Genomic DNA, 19,879 nt, shown 5'->3' on the forward strand with positions numbered 1-19,879 from the left:
GCACGGAGACTCGTTTTCAAACAGAGGCAAAGGGTAACTCGGAAATGGCTTATAAGATCACCGTTGCTTTGCCGACTGAGCCACGAACGGAGGCCAGACTAGTAGCTTGTTATAGCTTAACATCGTTTAGATGGTGTAAACGGTATATAATAATTTCTAACAGTGTCATATTTAGTACTGGAAACTTTGTGTGCAGCTCATTAATAAAAGAGTTGTCCAGTCATCTGTTTGTTTGCGTTTTTGAAATTACAGTGCGATTATTGTAAGATCTTGTAACCGTGGTCATGCACTTGGAGGTTTGAAAACCAACCACACATTGCCAAACTGAATAGAGAATTTCAACTCAATTTTAAGTTGAAATTTTTTGTGTTGCGCTATAATTAATTGGCTTTAACAACTAAAATTGGAGTTCTGTGTTTGCATTTTGCAAGGCCGTGGCTGAGTCATCACCAGTTATAGTTGTTGCGCTTTTCAATTATGAAGTGAAAAAAAAATCATACTTGACCCAAGAATGGCTCGAAAAGTTTCAATCTACCCCGCCTTTCAACTTGTTATATTCGCTGGGTGGTTGATTTTTGTGCTTTCGGACCAAAACCTTGAAAGTGACCATAAATAAAGCACAGAGCGACGTCCCACGGTAGAATAAATCTTTCATTTACCATTTCTCTTCTTACAAAAGGCCCTTTTCAAAGAAGAACTGAATTAAGCCTCCTGTCCATCTTCCTTGTTTCAAGGTCCCCTTCCCTGAATCCGCCACTGAAATTTGTCACAGTGATACTCAAATAATTTTTCTAAACTGTTTCTGACGCCGACGGCCGAACGATTTCAGCGCAAAATACATGAAATTAGTAAGCAAAGAATTAGCAAGTTAAGTGCTGCGAAGTGAATTATAAGAATATTAATTATAATAGTAGGAGCGGAACGGAAGGTCATAGGAATGTTTCGGATTTTCACATTTTCAGATGTGAAAGATATAATCTTAAATTCTTAGCATGTGAAATGCTAGTGACATTGAGAAAAGGAAGCAATGTAACATAACAAAGCACGTGCAATTCGATCGCAAAGCCATCAGAAACACCAAGTTATGACGTCAAAAAGCTCAAAGCTCGTTCCACTCTAGCGCGCGGTCATTATGAAAACGTTTTTATGGAGCCTTCGCAAATAATCTTCGTAGTTTTTGCTGTACAGATTTCGCGCTCAAAGCACAGAAAGTAATTTTTCCCTTAAATAAACTTAGTAATGGATAATTATAAAAGAGAATTATAAGAAGGCATCGTAAATTCGTTATTCATCAGAGCTGGCGCATAAGGGATGAGAAGACCGTTTCCCCGGCACTATACTTGACCATCTTGCTCAAAAGAGGTTTTTTGGGAAGCATTTACAAAGTACTGAATATAAGCGCAAGCGGCAGCGCTTTAAAATTTAACTCCTTGCTCCTTAGCGAAAAGGACATCGCAAACGACAAACGCAGCTTCCACATTTTACATGCCGCTGATCATACGTACTGCATGTACTCAAAATCATCACCAGTGAAAAAGTCAAATCGAGTGTGTCGCCTATATAAAGCGCCCAGGCCCCGCGCGGACAGTCAAAAATAGTTCTGCTGCTACGCTAAGGCTTCGCAGCAAAAACAGTGGATAGTGCTTTAGGCGCGCGCTGATTGGCTTTTCAAACTCGGAATATCCTTTGTTCTTATTCAACAAATGCGTGCGCTGCCCATATATGGACAAAATGGTATTGATATCTGTCATCCGTACATGACAGATATCCTGCGATATACGTAGGTCGCGAAAATTCTTCCGAAGTCTTGTAAAGCGCTGCATAATTAAAGTTTATCCATCTGCAAAACGTGTTTCGTTGACAATTTGTTAAATAATAAAACAATTATCCTGCTCAATCTTGCAGAATATCGACTGATTTTAGCCAACTCGGCCTACGGCCTCGTCGGCTAAGTATCAGGCGATATTCCCCGCGATTTCGCAGGATAATTGTTAACTATTCACCTCCAAGCAACGCGCGCGAGAAAATTGTAATCTTTGAAAGGGAAAACTAGTCAAATCGGTAAATATCCATCACTAGCCACCGACACTGAGCTGAAAAGTTGTGTACTATAGAGGGACTGTTCATAGTCTATTCTGCGATAAAAACAGAAATTTCGTGTCCAGTCTTCGTTTGCCTTGATTGTTCCCCCAGAAACGAGCGACCCTGGAACGTTTTGACTGGAAGTCCGAAAATGTAGGACTCTCGGTTGGATTGAGTTGCGCAGCCGCGCTTTCAAAAGTATAACTCAACAAACTTCTTGGTGTTTTACTTTCGGCCATTTTATTGTTTTTAAAACAACCCAAAAGCGATCCTGCCGCGGATCTCTCGAGAGTCGCTCTTTTCAAAAAGCTAGTAAAGATCACAAACTCGAGGTACGAGATTGTTAGAACAGTCTCTGTTTATTCTCGAGATACGCAACACGCGAAATAGCCGGAGGTTGCGAAGCGTCGTTAAGCACGCGCGCTTACAGAGCCTTACGACCCATCCAGCGAGCTTACTCTGAAACCTTTTTCCGACGAACTAAGCATTGGTGCCTGATATAGAGCGTGTGCAAAAGCACAGAAACGGTTGCTAGAAACGTTTCTTAGTACACCAGGACCGGGTTGTTCGAAAGCCGATTAACACTAACCCGGGATTAAAAGTTAATCGAGGGTTCCTTTTCTCTTATATAAAAGCGTTTTTGATGCTTACGTTTTGTGGATTTTGGGATAACTAGACGGCGAAACTAAATGGCGGATAATATAAACAAAAAATCTCACTGAAAAGTTGAAAAGCTAAAATCAAAATTCGTGCTAATCCTGGATTAGCTTAATCGTGCTTTGAACAACCCGGCCCAGATCAGTAAGGTGGACTATTTTAGTCTCCAAAAATGCACTGAGCCTGCAATATATCAGCAGGGATGATCATGTTGCCAGGCAACTTATCCCGGTGGTTATAAGCTGACAAGTTAATTTTTACACAGTGCCCACTCATGCTATAGGGAAATCTTTATTTTCAATATTTGCCTCATTAGCATATTAATCGAGCTACAAAAGTATCAATTCTGAATGTATAAAGCACATTTTGCAATAAAATATTTAAGCCCCAAGTATTAAAAACCTTATTTTCTGTGAAGCAGCTTTAAAAAAACTTTAATTTTACAAAGAATGTATGGCCTCGTTACCACTTTTGCCACCCAGAAATTTGCAGAAATTTTGCAACATAGGTAAAGCACTGAAAATTTCGCCAATTATTAAGTTATTATTATGATGCCTTCTTTCTGCAAAGTTGTATGCTGATAAGGCAAAATGTAAATAGTGACGTCAGCCAGGTTTCCCCAATATTCTGACTGGTATGTTACGTTTAGAGAATTTGTCAAATGTCTTGGCTTGGCTAGTGGAAAGTTCTGATTGGAAAGTCCGAAAATATCGGACTTCCGGTTGAATTGCGCATGCCTAGCTTTTTTAAAAAAAAAGATGACTCGACGAAATTCTTGGTGTTTTACTTCCCGCCATACTTATTGTTTTCAAAACAAATCAAAATTGATCCTGCAAAGGAACTTTCGAGAGTTACTGACTCGTTTCGTCAAGCTTGCTCAGTAAGGAACGAAGACTCGAGATACAAGATTCACGGTGTGTAGATTTGGAAATTACAGTACCAATAACTCGCATCGTTCATATGAAATTCGCACTATAATCAGTAAAATGTGGGACGTAATAAACAGCCGTATTTTCTGGTTTTCTTCAGTAGCGTTACTTCTTTCGCATGTAAACGGTAATTGCTTACATCAGATTAGAAAGAAGACTATGAAGTCTACCCATAGGCGTACGAGGCGGAGGGGGAGGGAAGGGGGGGGGGCGAGGGGGGCTGCAGCCCCCCCCCCCTTCCCAGTGCCAAAATTTTTCGGGCAAAATGCTGAGAATTCGGGCAACAAGTCTAAAGAAAAAATAGAAAATAAGCCGAAAAATCTAGTCAACATTACGTAAAAAACGAATTACATCAACAAGAAAAGTATTGGAAATATACCGAACTTTGAGGTTCAAAAGTCCAAATTTCTAATTTATCTGCGTTCGTTTCCTCTCGCAAATTGCTATAATAATGTTCGACTTTTCTCGCAAATTCTGCGTGACCCCTCAGTTTGATTCAGTTGCAATCAGCTTTTCCATAGCTTGAGCGCGCACGGTGGATTTAGTAGAAGACCTTGAAACAAAGCTGTTTTAAATGTGATAAAGCTAATGCATTCGACTCAAACATTTAGTTCTCAGGGCTAGCTTAAAACTTTCAACGAAATGTTTTAAATCCCATTCTTTTGTAAATGTTTTAGACGCTTTTGTTTTACTTTCAAATGGGGGAAAACAATGTAAATTGGCTCCCCAAAATTAATTTAATTTTTGCTGAATTAGAGTGAATAAATAAAATATTTTCGAAAAAGAATTTAATGCATTGACACCTTCCGACAACGCCACGAAATTAATTAAAGAACTTAAGCAAGCAGGCGAAATTTGTACACAACTATATCAATGCACGTTTTTCCATTTTATATGCCCCTTTATTCGGCTTTCAACCCATGCCATTTTTCGACATTTTTTTTCGGGCAAAAGAGTCTCCGCCCCCCCCCCCCCCCCCCAGGACCGAAGATGCCCGTACGCCTATAAGTCTACCTCTTTTGCTCCGAGGTTTAGATATTTTAAATTCACATGCGCGGTTTGGGACTGGGACTAGTTAAGCACGCGTAATGACAATTTTATTTCAAACCAGGTGCTCTCCTTAATAAAATTCACCATATTAGCTTTACAAAACGCTCCAAAATGGCTTACCACAAATACCGTTTTCAGCAATGCCTTAGCAACGTCTCTGGATCTGTAGTTAGGATTGAGCCCCCTAACAAGCCCTCGCTAACTAATGTCACTTTGCAACGGTCTCCGTTTCAAAATTTCAGGTACCTATGAAGCGATTTGTGATAAGACTTTTTCCATTTTTCATCGCTTATGTGTGGGCATGCAGAAGGCCAAATTTTTTAAAAAAGTATTGCGGTTGAAAACGTCCTTAATAAACTCAATTCTGTTTTGAAGACTTTGGCAAACTACGTAAACACAGCAACGTCTTTAAAGACAGCTGCCTGTCAAAGTAATAGCATTTTTTACTATGACAAAAAAAAATTAATCCACCAACCACAATACAGGGGAAGTCTTAAGCAGCCACTTATAATCGATAGCTAATTAATAGATGGAGTTGACATATTTGAATAAACAAGAACTTACAATTGCCTTCAGATGTTGCAGCAGTTTCATGGTACACACCATTGAATATCCACCCACCGAAGCTTCTCGATGAAATGTGACTGATCACTGGTCAATTATTCTCAAGTTTTTGTAAGGCCATCGTAAAGATGCTTTCTGTATTTTTCTGCTTTGTTTTCGTCTTGTTGGCTTCTCTCATCCCAGGGACACAAGGTAAGGCTTTTCAGTCAGTGTTTGAGGATATTCTTGTTTTATTTTTTTAGTATCACAATTTTAGACATTGTATATATAACGCTTACGAAGAGGTGGACAACGGTTTTCTGTATATCTCTGCTTTTAATATTGTACGGTGAAAATGTTTTTCATTAGGGGCGTTAATTAAGAGATTCTAATTTTTGTTAAGTCGTCGCCCTGGTAAACTACTGAACACTGCTGACATGATAACGAATGCTTTAGCTAAAGAGTGCTCCGCCTTTTTCAAAGTTTTATCAAAAGATCCTAGTGTGCAAGAGTTATTTTGCGACATTTTTGGATATACAAGCGGATAAACTTCTGCGGACAACACTTAGTTATATCTTAACCAGAAATTTTTATTTTCGCTATTCAGACGAGACCAAAATGAAATTTTGAACTTGTAGTCTATGTCTTTCAAGATCGAATATTACCTATCTTCGCTTCTTTGGGTGAGTAATTAGACTTTCTGGCATCGATCTTTCAGACTTTATAAAACTATTCTTTTGAGTTTTCTTTCCGATCAGAAAATAGTTTTGCATGTTAAAAATGGGGATATATGTTCTGCGACTCATGTACTGAAAAGAATAAAAAAAAATATTGCGGACACCATAAACTAACATCTACAAAATAGACTATTTGATGACACTTAAGAAACCGACTCAATTATTTCAAATATTTAAGGTGATCCGAAAAAAAATTGGTATGTTTTGGGAAGATTACTGTCATTTACAAAAACGTCTCTTAACAAACTACTCTAGAATTTGTGCAACATAAAAAATTAGTGAATGTACACAAATAGTCTTTCTTGCAAGAATTTGAAATGATAAGTTTTTTCTTTCATATCTCTTGTTGCTTTTTTGTACAGTTTGGTTATGCTAAGAAAACTGAGCTGAAATTTGGAAAACGTTTGTAAAGCGGTACGTAAACAGGCGGATTGTGTAAGATAAACCGAAAACATTAATAAGTCATATTAAAGTACACCGCTGAGAGGAAGTTTTAACTAAACCTACACTTAGCTTAAACAGGTGTCTGTGAAATGTCCATGTAAATTTCAGTTAAAAAACGTATTCGAGGTTTTATTAATAGGGAGAAATCCTTACTCGAGCTACTCGCGCTAAAAAAATATATGGTAGGTCTGAAACCGCTCCGTGGAAATTTTTAACTTTGCAGAAAGTTGTATCATAACATGCCATCATTACTTGATACTAAAAAAAATGGGGTCACCGAGTTTGTTTTTGAGTTATAAGTGCTTCAAACGAAAATAAACGATGTTTTTAACCAGTTACACTGTTGCTATTGTAACCAGTGACGCCATGGAAATGACCACAACTTGTTCAGCAATGATTGGACATTTGTTTGATTTCATTATTGCAGCAGCAAATGATAGATTTGTAGTATTGACCCATCAATGTACGAGAGCTGCAGGAGCTGGAAAGTGCTGGAAACCTTGAGGGTTTTTTTCACATAGTATAGGTCATTATTAATTAATATAAACATCCTGTTTTAACAGAAACAGAAAAAAGGAAGTCCTTGCTTCTTAGCTTAAAACAAAACATCCGCAATTTGAGTTATTTGACAAAGCAATCATAAAACAAGGCGGAGTCTAGGGAACACAAAGAGAAATTTTAAGAAAGCACGGCCGTGGGCGAGTGATCGGTCGTCGGGTGAAAGGAATCAGGATCAGTTTACGAACAAATCCCGAGCAATCCACGACACTGCTCCGACCAACTGTCTACTGGCAACCAATGATATCCTTTTAATTAAACTCGTGATGAATGTTTTGAAGCGTGCTAAATATTAAAAGTGTGTTGTTTCCGCCGACCAGCTCTCACTGCGACAAATAAAGGTAATAAAGTTGTCGCGACGAAGAAAAAACGAATACTCGAGTCGTTGTGAATTGTTACTCATTCAATTTGATAGATCAAGATGTATGCCTTTCCAAGCTTGAAATGCACTGGGATTCAGTAGCGTGACGCTCTGGTTAGCAATGACACTTAAGTAACCGACTCAAATAACGAAGAACAAACGAATACTCGAGTCGTTGTGAATTATTACTCATTCAATTTGATAGATCAAGATGTATGCCTTTCCAAGCTTGAAATGCACTGGGATTCAGTAGCGTGACGCTCTGGTTAGCAATGATACTTAAGTAACCGACTCAAATAATTCCAAATATTCAAGGTGATCCGAAAAAAAATTGGCATGTTTTGTGAAGATTACTGTCATTTACAAAAACGTCTCTTAACAAACTACTCTAGAATTTGTGCAACATAAAAAATTAATGAATGTACAAACAGTCTTTCTTACAACAAAGTTGAAATGATAACAAGTTTTTTTTCTCATAACTCTTGTTGCTTTTTGGTACAGTTCGGTTAAGAAAACTGAGCTGAAACTTTAAAAACGTTTTTAAAACGGTAAAAAAGGCGGATTGTGTAAAATAAACCGAGAACATTATCTGAAGTCATATCAAAGTACACCGCTGAGAGGAAGTTTTAACTTAACTTATACACTAAGCTTAAACAGGTGTCTGTGAAATATCCATGCAAATTTTAGTTAAAAAACATATTCAAGTTTTTATTGATACGGCGAAAACCTTACTTATGCGAGCTTCTGGCGCCAAATTAAAATAATGTATGGTAGCTCTGAAACCGCTACGCGGAATTTTTTTTTAACTATGCAGAAAGTTGTATCCTAACATGCCATCATTACTCGATAATAAAAAAATGGGGTCACCGAGTTTGTTTTTGAGATAGCACATAAAACGAAAATAAAGGGTGTTTTTAACAGTTACACTGTTGCTGTGGTTACCAGTGACATCATGGCAATGACCACAGCTTTTTCAGTAATGATTGGACATTTGTTTGATTTCATTATTGCAGCAGCAAATGATAGATTTGTAGTATTGACCCATCAATGTACGAGAGCTGCAGGAGCTGGAAAGTGCTGGAAACCTTGAGGTTTCTTTACATAGTATAGGTCATTATTAATTAATATAAACATCCTGTTTTTACAGAAACAGATAAAAGGAAGTCCTTGCTTCTTAGCTTAAAACTAAACATCCGCTATTTGAGCTATTTGACAAAGCAATCATAAAACAAGGCGGAGTCTAGGAAATACAAAGAGAAATTTTAAGAAAGCACTGCCGTGGGCGAGTGATCAGTCGTCGGGTGAAACGAATCAAGGATCGGTTTACGACCAATCTCGAGCAATTCATGACACTGATCCGACCAACTGTGTACTGGCAACCAATGATATCCTTTTAATTAAACTCGTGATGAATGTTTTGAAGCGTGCTAAATATCAAAAGCGTGTTGTTTCCGCCGACCAGCTCTCACTGTGATAAATAAAGGTAATAAAGTTGTCGCGACGAAGAACAAACGAATACTCGAGTCGTTGTGAATTGTTACTCATTCAATTTGGTAGATCAAGATGTATGCCTTTCCAAGCTGGAAATGCACTGGGATTCAGTAGCATGACGCTCTGGTTAGCAAGCTAAAGAAAAGCGCTTTGGTTAAAGCACGGACAAAGCACGCATTTAACTCCGACCTATTAGTGACTATAATCAACGTGCTCGTTTTCAGTAAGTTGTACTATTGTTCTACTGTATGGTACAGTACCACTGCCTGTAATGTTCAAAAACTTCAACTCGTTCAGAACTTCGCTGCTCGGATATTTAGTGGTACATATAAATTTGAGGATATAACTCCATCACTCAAGAATTTGAGGTGGCTTCCCGTGAAAAAGCAGCTTTACCTCCGAGATGCTGTTTTCGCTTTTAAGTGCATGACGGCCTGCGCCCCGACCTATCTGACTTCACAATTTGTCAAAAGGCACTAAATATCAAGCAGAACACAAGAAATTCACAACGACTGAATATTTCTCGGTGCAAAACCACTTCTGGCCAGAGGTCTTTTTATTACAGAATAGTCAAGCTATGGAACTCTTTAGACAAAGAATTAAGACTATGCGAGAGTCATGCAAATTTTAAGAAAACTCTAAAGACAAAGCTTCTCAGCGAGTTCTTAAATTAAATCCTTTTCTTATTTCTTTCTATTTTTTATTAATATATAACTAGTGTACATATTTTACATTTTATTTCACTTCATGTATTGTATTGTCCACTGAAAAACTTTTAAGGAGTGTACAATAAAATTTTATCTTATCTTATTATCTGTTAACTTGATCGAGAATAGCGCTGATTTTGAATTCTTAGCAGCTAGCTTTCTGATGGTTTGGTGAATAATGTGATCACACATTGTTCGCTTTACGAGGGGGTCGGCTTTACTTGTCATCATATTATAACTGTTTTTCTCTCCTTTTACTTTGGTAAACCTTTCCTTCTTCAGGTCATTGTCGTACTTTAAGATTCACCAGTGCTCCCATCGATGGCTACCGGCTGAAGAATCACGTGATACGAACCATTGGCGTTATCAGTGAGGATATCTGCGAAATACAATGCTACCTGGAACCAAACTGTGTCAGTTATAATTACAAAAAGATGGACGAGGCAAATGGAGGACACAAGTGTGATCTGAATAACGCTACTTATGAACACGATAACGAACACGCAGGCGACCTTGAGATAAGGGAAAATTATGTGTATCGCGGAGCTAAGGTAGGCATTCAAGGGTTAAAGGTTGCAACCCTGTTGCAACTACAAAGTTTCAAACTTTTTTTTTCTTGAAATTTTCTTTGTTCAAGATCAAATTCGCAAGTCTGTGGCCCGGCATTCTTTATACATACATACATACTTTATTATCTTTCCCCATGCATGGGGGCTTTTCGAAGATAATATGCTACTAAAATCATGACATACTACTAAAATATGCTACTAAAATTATGACACCATGTTACATTTGTTGACTTGACTATAATGCCACTGATTGTAGTGTGCCAGGAGCTGCTAAGTGCGTTAAGTGAGAGTTCTTCGGCATCAGTGGTTTTCAAGTTGGTTTCTCTCTCTTTCATATTTTTATTAAAATTATTTTTTCTCATTTATTAGAATTATTACTTGACGTTTTCATAACAATATAATCAGGCTTAATTAATTTCATTTGTTTTTTTTGCTGCCGGGATATTCTGCTCTAAAATCCCTTATAATGCCGGCAGAATGTTCGCTACCGTAAACGGCAAAAATTGCCAATTTTGCTTTAAACTCTGCCAGCTTAATTATCCAAGGCTAACACATGGCCACACACGCTCGGCTTATCCATCCGGGAATATTCTTTTGCGCACTTGCGATTCCGTGGTGAACGGGGCCGTCTTAAAATTATCAACTCCTCATAAACCTCTTCTTAAGCATATCGTAGATAAATGAAAAAGTTGTGAGGTTTTCATGTTAACACCAATCAACTTTACTGTTTCCAAGGGTATTTTTCACTTTCTTTTTAAGAATGCTTGTGCGAAGAAACCTTGCAAGAACCAAGCGACCTGCCAGGCTGGTTTTACAGACAGAGATTATCATTGTTTGTGTTTACCCGGATTTACGGGCCATGATTGTGAAGTGGGTAAGAAAAAAAAAATTGCCGAAGCTTTGTGATTTATTAATTGAATCTTGAGAGGCTACTATAGTCAGTTATGTTACTGATTATCTTGTTGTGATGTTGTTTCTGTTGATGTTGTTGTTTTTGTTCTTGAACACACGCCGCATCAAATCTTTCTTTCCATACAAGGACCGCCTGAACCGTTCTCGATTGTCTAAAGTTATCTACAAAGCTAGTTGCTTGGGTTGCAATGAATTTAACATAAGCAAAACAGAACGAATACTTTATGACAAACAACACTGAACATTTCAAGGCTGCTGATCAAGTCAAAACCACTGTTCACAACATAAAATGGGATCATTTTGACATTTATATAGCGTCCGGCAAAACTGTCCTCCAGTCCTCCAAATTAAAGAGACTTTGTTCATTCAAGAACTGCAGCCATCTTTGAATGTCAGCGTTAACGTCAGCAGTTAGAAGCTGGCTTGTGAAACTTTGTAATATTAAATTAGTACTGGAGATCTTTTTTCTCAGTCCAGATTCCAGTTAGAATATGACTAGTTGTCAAAAAATTTATACTTTTGAAAATGCATTTTGTTTACCATGTTTATCACCGTTGTTTGTCTTATATTTTTAGTGAGCTCAGCTACAGTAGCTAGCACATCAGACGACACAATTGCCGCGTCTGACACAGTAACGTCACCTCCAACAACAAGTAAAGAACCAAAGACTGAAGAACCGAAGGCAGGTAAAAAAGGAAATGTCCCATCATTTGGAAAAAACGTTGCGGCTATACATTTTCATGGCATTGAAAATTACTATAGCAACAGTTACTTCTTGCTTGCTGGGAACTTTCTTGACAGCGGTGTGATATGTTTATATATGAAAACCAAAAAAAGCAGCTGTGGTGAAAGCGAATGCTTTGATGCAACCACTAAATGAAGGTAGCCAAACGACATACAACAATTGAGACAACATTAGAAATGTTTCATTGTGTTACCCAAGAAGTTTAAAAGAGCACGGGTAAACCAATAGAACGCTTGTTGCGTGCAAGGCTGTTGCAGGATAGTGCATGGTAGAATCCGCTTGCTTGAGGCTTTTACTTATAGTCTCATTTTCATAGATGTATATTTAGTTAGCATGTTACATGCCGTCCTCGGAGACCCAGAGGCAGCTAGGCGGGACGGCGGGATCTTCGGGCGAAAGTTTTGACCTCTCCCGCTCTTGTTGTGACCTTTCGCCCCAAAATCTGCCCGACTAGCTGCCCCCCCCCCCCCGACAAGCTGTCTCCGAGGATGGTCACATATGCTGACATCTACATTTTTCTTACAAGCATCTTCTACACCTCCATATTCAACACATATGACGATCCTGTACACATCAGCAATACAAGAAATTACCACAGCATCAGAAAAAGCAACGCCGATGTCTACAGCAGGCAAAAGCAGTGCAATTTCCTCGTCGGCCAGCGTGGCTGTTATTGTTACAAAAGCGCAAAAACTGACAGTAGTGAGATCAGCTACAGTAGCTAGCACATCACACGACACAATTGCCACGTCTGACACAGTTACGTCACCTCCACCAACAAGTAAAGAACCAACGACTGAAGAACCAAAGACAGGTAAAGGTTCAACGCATTAAACCAGGTCGCAAACACTACAAGAGAATTTTAGGATCGTAGTGCTATGCCAAAATTATATAGGACAGACAAGTTCTTTTTTAAAGTTTTATTAATGTTGCATTTAATTCGGTTTTTAAACCCTTTAGGATGTCAAGAAGCCCTCGGCATGGAAAGCGGTGGGATCAAAGACGCGCAGATTTCTGCTTCTTCGGAATGGCGTGCCAATCATGCCTCCACACTGGGCAGACTTCACTTTAAACAAACTGGAAATAAACAAGGAGCTTGGTCAGCTGGCAGAAATGATGCCAATCAATGGCTGCAGATTGATCTGATTGGTCAGTACAAAGTAACACGTGTAGCAACGCAAGGAAGGAATGGTCATGACCAGTGGGTTACTAAATATAAACTACAGTATGGTGACGATGGAAAGAACTTCAAGTACTACCAGGAACCAGGGAATAACGCAGACAAGGTAAAAATGAACTTCATCTACTTTAAGATTTATTACCTTATTATCACTTCCTTGACCGTTCCTTTACTAGTAATTCATACCAGTTGTATAAACAAAGGACGCTTCAGTTTCGTGAAGTAACCAAAGTGGTGGGTCCTGAAGGGAGGGGGATCCCAGTTCTATTATTGTTTTTCCGTCTGAGATTTCCATTCCTAGTGATCAAATCCCAGTCCAAGTGACCCAAATCTCATTTTCTCAATGAAAATTTGCCCAAACTCCAGTTCCTATTTCAGGCCCCTCAAAGAGACTTTGCCGTGCTACTTTAGATAACTCTGTTGTACACTAACTGAACCTAACTGGCCATGAAAAGTAATGAAAAATCAGAAATACTACATGATTAAAAGGAACTGCTTTGACCTATACTTAATTTCTGCTGGCCTGACAGAATCACGTTTAGCACGAAGAACGATCACCATATTGACAAAAAGTTAAACTTGACTAGTAAGTTTTCTATTCTAAAGAAGTGTCTGGGAAATCTTGACTGCTTATTTATAAAATGCTTTAGATCCGCGCAAAGAAACCAAGTTTTAACACCAAATTGGACTCTCCGCGCGAAACTATATGTTTACCGCGTCGATCGTACGTGACTATTTACTTAACAATTAGATTAAGAGCCTGAGTTTTCTATGTCGGAGAGAATAGAGGGCGAGTAGTCCGAACCCCCGGGTCCAAAACCTACAAATTTATGTTCTTTTACCAAAAAACACGAAAAAATGTCCCTTTAAAGAAATATTGCACATTTTTATCCTCCAACTCTTACCAAGTGGATTCAAAGTTCAACGTTAAAACCTGTACAGTTATTCAAGCATACATGCTACGTAGATCATTCTTAGTCGATTCCCCACAAATTTTCAATCTCTATTTTCCAAATCGAAATTCATTCTTTATTTTTATTGTGAACATGGTTTATTATTCCTGGGTCATAAACTTCCTTCACGGTTATCACCCAGTAGTCAATATTTGTTGTTCAACCCTCGATTTTCATGGTTAGTCTCTTTAATGGCTAACAATTTGCCATCTTACTTATTTAGGAATTTGATGGAAACTCAAACCGGGACACTGTTGTATATCAAGACCTAAACCCACCAATCACAGCACGGTACATTCGCTTTGTGCCAGTGGCTTGGCTGCAACACATATCAATGAGAGCGGAGCTGTATGGATGTCTGAAAGGTAAAGAGGGGGACTGGGGACTTCTATCTCGTCAATCATATTTTACAACTAATTGCTTGCCATAGAGGTATTCAGACTTTTGACAACAGTTAGTAATTCCGTTTTAAAAACCTTTAGGATGTAAAGACGCCCTCGGCATGGCAAGCGGTGCAATCACTAACGAACAGATTACTGCTTCTTCGGAACACAGTGACAATCATACCGCCATGCAGGCCAGACTAAACTTTAAAGCAACTGGGAACAATACGGGAGCTTGGGTTGCTAACGCCAGTGATGTCAATCAATGGCTGCAGATTGATCTGATTGGTCAGTACATAGTAACACGTGTAGCGACACAAGGAAGGAATGAACATGACCAGTGGGTAACTCAGTATAAACTACAGTATGGTGGCGATAGAAAGAACTTCCAGTACTACAAGAAACCAGGGAATAACGCAGAGAAGGTGAAAATAGCATAAGTCACAGATAAGTTTGTTAACTTACAGTGATCTGCGATATGCTTACATTACACACTATGACATGCTCAACTAAGCCAATAATAAATTAGTGTAAAACAGTTTAAAAAAATCTAAGAGAAACATACTTCAGTTTAGAATTGTTGACACTCTTTAAAGATTTAATATTGCACTAAAATTACATAAATTTTCGAGAAATATTCTATGTTAAAATTTCAATACTGAAAATAACAATAAACTGTTAAACAACAATTTCTAAAGTTACAAATAACAATTAAAGGGTGAATAGTGGCGTTGAAACTGACGTGTCAAGCAGTATATGTTACAATTAGAACACGCATCCTCTTTTCTTTCCTCGGTTTAAACTCGAACAAATAGCTTAGTAAAATAGCAAAATAACGATAATAAACAATTATTGGTTAAGGTTTTTGTGATATCCGGAATAATTATGGTCGAGGTACGTGTTATCAGCCGAAGCCGAATCACAAAAATCGAATCTAATAATTGTTTTATTATACATTGGTTTAAAGAAATGAGAAGAAAATAACGACAAACGATTTCAACACTTGTACCAGAAGTTCATAATTATGAACTTTCCTTATTTGTGGTAATAATGACCAGGTGTTATTTAGAAAACAAGGTATAAAATGGCTAACCATGTGTCATCTTACTTATTTAGACATTTGCAGGAAACACAGACCAGAACACGATTGTTTATCGAAAACTAAACCCACCAATCATAGCACGGTACATTCGCTTTGTACCAGTGTCTTGGAATGGCAACATATCAATGAGAGTGGAGCTGTTTGGTTGTAAGCAAGGTACTAAAAGAGGTTTTATATTTCCACAACAATTCTAACGGCACTTAACAAATAGAGATTATGATATTCTCCTAATAACGTGCGATACCACAACCCTTTTAGATACTTAACAAACGAGAATCGCCATAGGATAGTTAGCATGTTTTAGTGTCATCAGACTGTTTCAAATGAAACTTATTCCAATTAATTTTCTTTATTTATTGTAGAAGTTGATCAGTGTACTAACGGGAAACACAGCTGTGATGTTAACGCTGTGTGTAACAACACCCGAGGATCCTATAACTGTACGTGTAAAGATGGATTTTATGGAGACGGCAAAAATTGCACTGGTAACTATATAACTTTGCTAAAAATATCAAATTATGTTCTTGCATGAAGTATCTTATGAGCAGCTCACAGCAACCAGCAATTTTCTCGCTGTCGCGAAAACATGCTTAGATTTTGCAAAAATTGGCCGAACAAAGTTGTCGACAAAAAACAGAAGCGCCTTCCGAGAGAGTTGCGTTGTGTTAAATTATGAATTTATTTTCAATTACTTACAAAGCTATAGTTCTTTAATCGATTGTTCTTGGTGGATAATTCGCGAAAAAATCCTAACAAGAATCATTTCTCATTTTATTAATTTAGACATAGACGAGTGTTCTACAAACTTCCACAGCTGCAAAGCTGGATTTGAGGAAAACTGCGCTGGTAACTATAACAAGTGTGAAGTGTCCTTTCATTGTTGTTGTTCTTTTGTCCATTAATCGTCGAACCACCGTGTGCAATCGTGAAGGCGCCATCTTGAATAGTGTGTCGAGCGAAACCTTGGGAGAGAGCAAACTGTTTAGTAATTTTCGGCTTCATTTTACTCACGCAAATACTCAAGTTTTGAACAGTGTAATCCAAGGTTGATTACGTATCTGTTTATTTATTTATTTATTCATTTGCTCACCTTCTAATGTAAAGTGCTTATTTCTGTTCTATCTTGTAGCCATCAGTGTTCCGGAGCCTATCGCACTCTATCCCTTGAACAGCAAGTATGAAACACGGGAGATTAACAATCAACAGCCCCAGGGTACCCCTGTTGGTGTGTCTTTAGCAACTGGCCCTGATGGTAAACCTGGTGGCTCGTATCAATTTGCAGGACACGCCAGCAGTTACATCGAGTTCCCAAACAGTGGAGGGTTACACGTGAAACACTCCATCACAATGTTATGTTGGGTGTACCTGGAGACTCCATATGCATCCGGGCCCCTGTTCAATTACGGTCTAATTGTTTTTTGGGGTGTTCACTTCCGGATAAGTTATGGAAAGCTTGTCGCTCATTTCAAGGATAGTGCTGACGAACCACTAACCACCACTCAGTCACTAGCGGCAAAGCAATGGTATTATGTTGGTTCGTCCTATGATCACAACACTGGTAATGCAAGCTTGTGGTTGAATGGAACAAGAGTCGTTCACAAGAAAATTGGAGCGGACATCACTCTTGCTACAGGACATGAAGTCAGAATGGGTGCACGTGCAAACCCCGACGATCCAAGGTACTTTATGGGACGAATTACTGCCATGCAGGTTTATGACGTCGCTTTGACTGCAGAGCATATAAATGAAGTGAAAGACGCTGGTCAAGGTAGGAATTATTAGTATGTTTTCCATTTTGACGTATTAACCATTTAGCCTGGATGCTTGCAAAACACTTACAAGACTCTTCATCTTTGTGTCCCTAATTAGTATGGGTATATCCCAGGCTATAAGGTTTTGACACCCTAATAAAGTTTTCATTTTTTTTATTCGTTCATTCATTCGTTCGTTCGTTCGTCCGTTCGTTCGTTCGTTCGTTCGTTCATTCATTCATCTGCTTGCTGTATATGAACTAAAAATAATGAAACGACCTTCACTGAATGCAGGCAGGCATAAGCAATTGCTTTTATAAGTGTGAAAAACGTTTTCAGTATCACTACGGAATTCAAACCCATGACCTCCGCAATACCAGAGCAACACTCTCACCATTGTTGCTTAGCAACAAGGGTTATCATGTCACGTTGTGCGCTTGGGTTTGGATGATAACTGAACCTGAATTATTTTAGATGCCACGTAAACTTCCTTCAATAATGGTTGTTTGATGACTTTCATTTGGCAAAGATAGGTAGTTGGTTGGATATCCCTTGAAGCGCGCGGTTTAATTCCAACAGTACGTTTTACTCTACGCAAATAACAATTATTTCTGAGCCCCCACATGATTCTTATTAAAACACTTTCATCAAGGAAATTTGAGATTAAATTTAGGCCGGGGAGGTACAAATAAAAAACAAAAACACTCATATCTCATGAAGTTTTAAAAACGTGGAATGTGCTTAAGTGGAAAATTCTTTTCTTAACTCAGATTCCTGGCACATCTGTGATGTTAATGCTGTGTGTAACAACACCCGGGGCTCCTATAACTGTACGTGTAAAGATGGATTTTATGGAGATGGCAAAACCTGCGATGGTAAGTATAAAAAAAATGATCAACTTATTTTGTCACTTGTTTCAGTTAAGTTAGCGTTATTGGCTGAATCACCATCCCTGCTTATAAGACGTGTGTACATGCTCTGTTAAGAAGCTCTGCTTAAATCACGTTCTATAGAAATTATAGTGATATCGCGCTCAAACCGCGGGAGCCAGACAAAAATCGCAGTAAAAGTCGCCTCTGTTAATGGGTCTTAACAGTGTTGCTTCCACCTTGGCTAAGAACGGCAACGAGAGGTTACTGTGGGATGATATATTGATTATGCTTGGTTGAGAGTGTTCATAGTAATACAGCAGCTCGAATTGTTACACGTACTAGGAAATTCGATCATATTACCACTGTGCTTAAGAAGCTACATTGGCTACCTGTATAATTTACAAAATTCTTTTACTGGTCTACAAAGCTCTCCACGGGGCAGCGCCTTGCTACATGAAAGAGATTTTTAAGATCATCTACACAGCACCTTCTGGCGACCCCCAAAGCAAAATTAAAAACACATGGAGAGAGAGAGTTTGTTGTAGCAGCCCCAAGACTGTGGAACACAATCCCACTTGAACTTAGATTAAGTCCTTCTATTGACATTTTTAAGAGACATTTAAAAACGTACCTTTTTAAACAGACTTTTTAATTATTCTATTTTTTAGGTACATTTGAACTTATATTTGTAAATATCCTTTTTTTTAGAGTTTTTAACTTTTTAACATCATTTTACAGTCAACTCTCGCCTTGCGGACACCCCGCTACTGCGGACACTCGCTATTACGGACAAAATCCAGATCCCCAGCGAAAGAAGTTTGACTGGAAATGACGGGGTGTCGACTCGGGGTCGGGGTCGGAGCCGGGGTCGGGGTCGGGGTCAATTTTTTAATGTTTTTTTTTTTAAATTCACCGATTCAGAAAAAAAAATTCCAAAGTTTATATTAACGTGTGGGAAATTTCGAGTAGGAAAATGCATTTTCCTTCACAAAATAGCCGGGAAATTTTGATCCTTATAAGTTCAAAAGAAGAAATTTGTGGTCTAACAGGCGACAGGTGAATTTCTCTAACAGCTTGGCGGATAGAATGTGCTGCCGACTTCTTTCTGAGCGCTATCTCCTCGCCAACATAGCATGAACTTTGTCAGGTTTAAATCAAATTGTACATGCGTTTGTGTAGCAAGAGAAAATTAATTCAGGTTTATATCGTTAAAATAAAGCCGCCTTTCGTATCCAAAAAATATTTATAAGGAAGCAGAATTGTTTTGTTTAGACAGCAAAGCTCGCATTAACATGTCTCGCAATCTTTAAGTTCCTAAATTCTGTTCTTGTTTTAATTATAAGTGGAGGTATCTAGCCATTTCTTCAATTTCCGTGACCGAAATGCGAAAAGGCATTTTAATTAAATGAAACATACAGCCAGCTTTTTAAAATTTTGCACAGACGTGAATTGCATCATTTGTGAACTGGATCGAATTTAAACAGCAAGCGAAGATTGTATGGTGTGTGTAGTAAGCGGGCAGGCTACAACTCACCATTTGCGTCGAAAACGATGTGTACATTTAGCTATATTTACTAAGATCAATTTTAATTAAAATGTCTTTCTGTAAGACCACAAATTTCTTCTTTTATACTTTTGAACTTATAAGGATCAAAATTCCCGGCAATTTTGTGAAGGAAATGCTTTTTCCGACTCGAAATTTCCCACACGCTAGTATAAAATTTGTAATTTTTTTTTCTGAATCGGTGATTTAAAAAAAAAAAAAAAATTGACCCCGACCCCGACCCCGACCCCGAGTCGGCGTTTTACCGACACCCATATTTAGCACGTTTTGAGTAAATTGTACGACTTGC

The 19,879-nt window shown here is 38.3% G+C and overlaps 2 protein-coding genes across 2 annotated transcripts in view; both read left to right on the forward strand.

Moving 5' to 3' along the window:
* Nucleotides 1–5,318: 5,318 nt before the first annotated feature.
* The window catches only part of LOC144633177 (uncharacterized), a 36,983-nt gene continuing 22,422 nt past the window's right edge, over nt 5,319–19,879 (forward strand). The window contains exons 1-10 of the mRNA XM_078491982.1: nt 5,319–5,474; nt 9,842–10,110; nt 10,888–11,002; nt 11,616–11,726; nt 12,312–12,599; nt 12,746–13,071; nt 14,142–14,283; nt 14,401–14,726; nt 15,418–15,559; nt 15,766–15,888. Of these exons, the coding sequence (XP_078348108.1) occupies nt 5,411–5,474; nt 9,842–10,110; nt 10,888–11,002; nt 11,616–11,726; nt 12,312–12,599; nt 12,746–13,071; nt 14,142–14,283; nt 14,401–14,726; nt 15,418–15,559; nt 15,766–15,888 (1,906 nt within the window). The 5' untranslated portion in view covers nt 5,319–5,410. The remainder of the gene's footprint in view (nt 5,475–9,841; nt 10,111–10,887; nt 11,003–11,615; nt 11,727–12,311; nt 12,600–12,745; nt 13,072–14,141; nt 14,284–14,400; nt 14,727–15,417; nt 15,560–15,765; nt 15,889–19,879) is intronic.
* On the forward strand, nt 15,922–17,185 carry LOC144632226 (uncharacterized). Its single transcript, XM_078490821.1, has 2 exons — nt 15,922–16,249; nt 16,533–17,185. The coding sequence occupies exons 1-2, from the start codon at nt 15,922–15,924 to the stop codon at nt 17,183–17,185; spliced, it is 981 nt and encodes a 326-aa protein (XP_078346947.1).

This window comes from Oculina patagonica, chromosome 12 (genome assembly GCF_052425735.1).
Source record: "Oculina patagonica isolate OP01 chromosome 12, crgOcupat, whole genome shotgun sequence".
NCBI classification, from domain to species: Eukaryota; Metazoa; Cnidaria; class Anthozoa; order Scleractinia; family Oculinidae; genus Oculina; species Oculina patagonica.

Bases quoted from the DNA above. Each gene is read 5' to 3' on its own strand.
- LOC144632226 (XM_078490821.1), top strand. From the start codon at position 15,922: ATGTTCTTGCATGAAGTATCTTATGAGCAGCTCACAGCAACCAGCAAT. The intron at 16,250-16,532 runs GTAACTATAACA...TCTATCTTGTAG, and splicing joins ATTTGAGGAAAACTGCGCTG to CCATCAGTGTTCCGGAGCCT.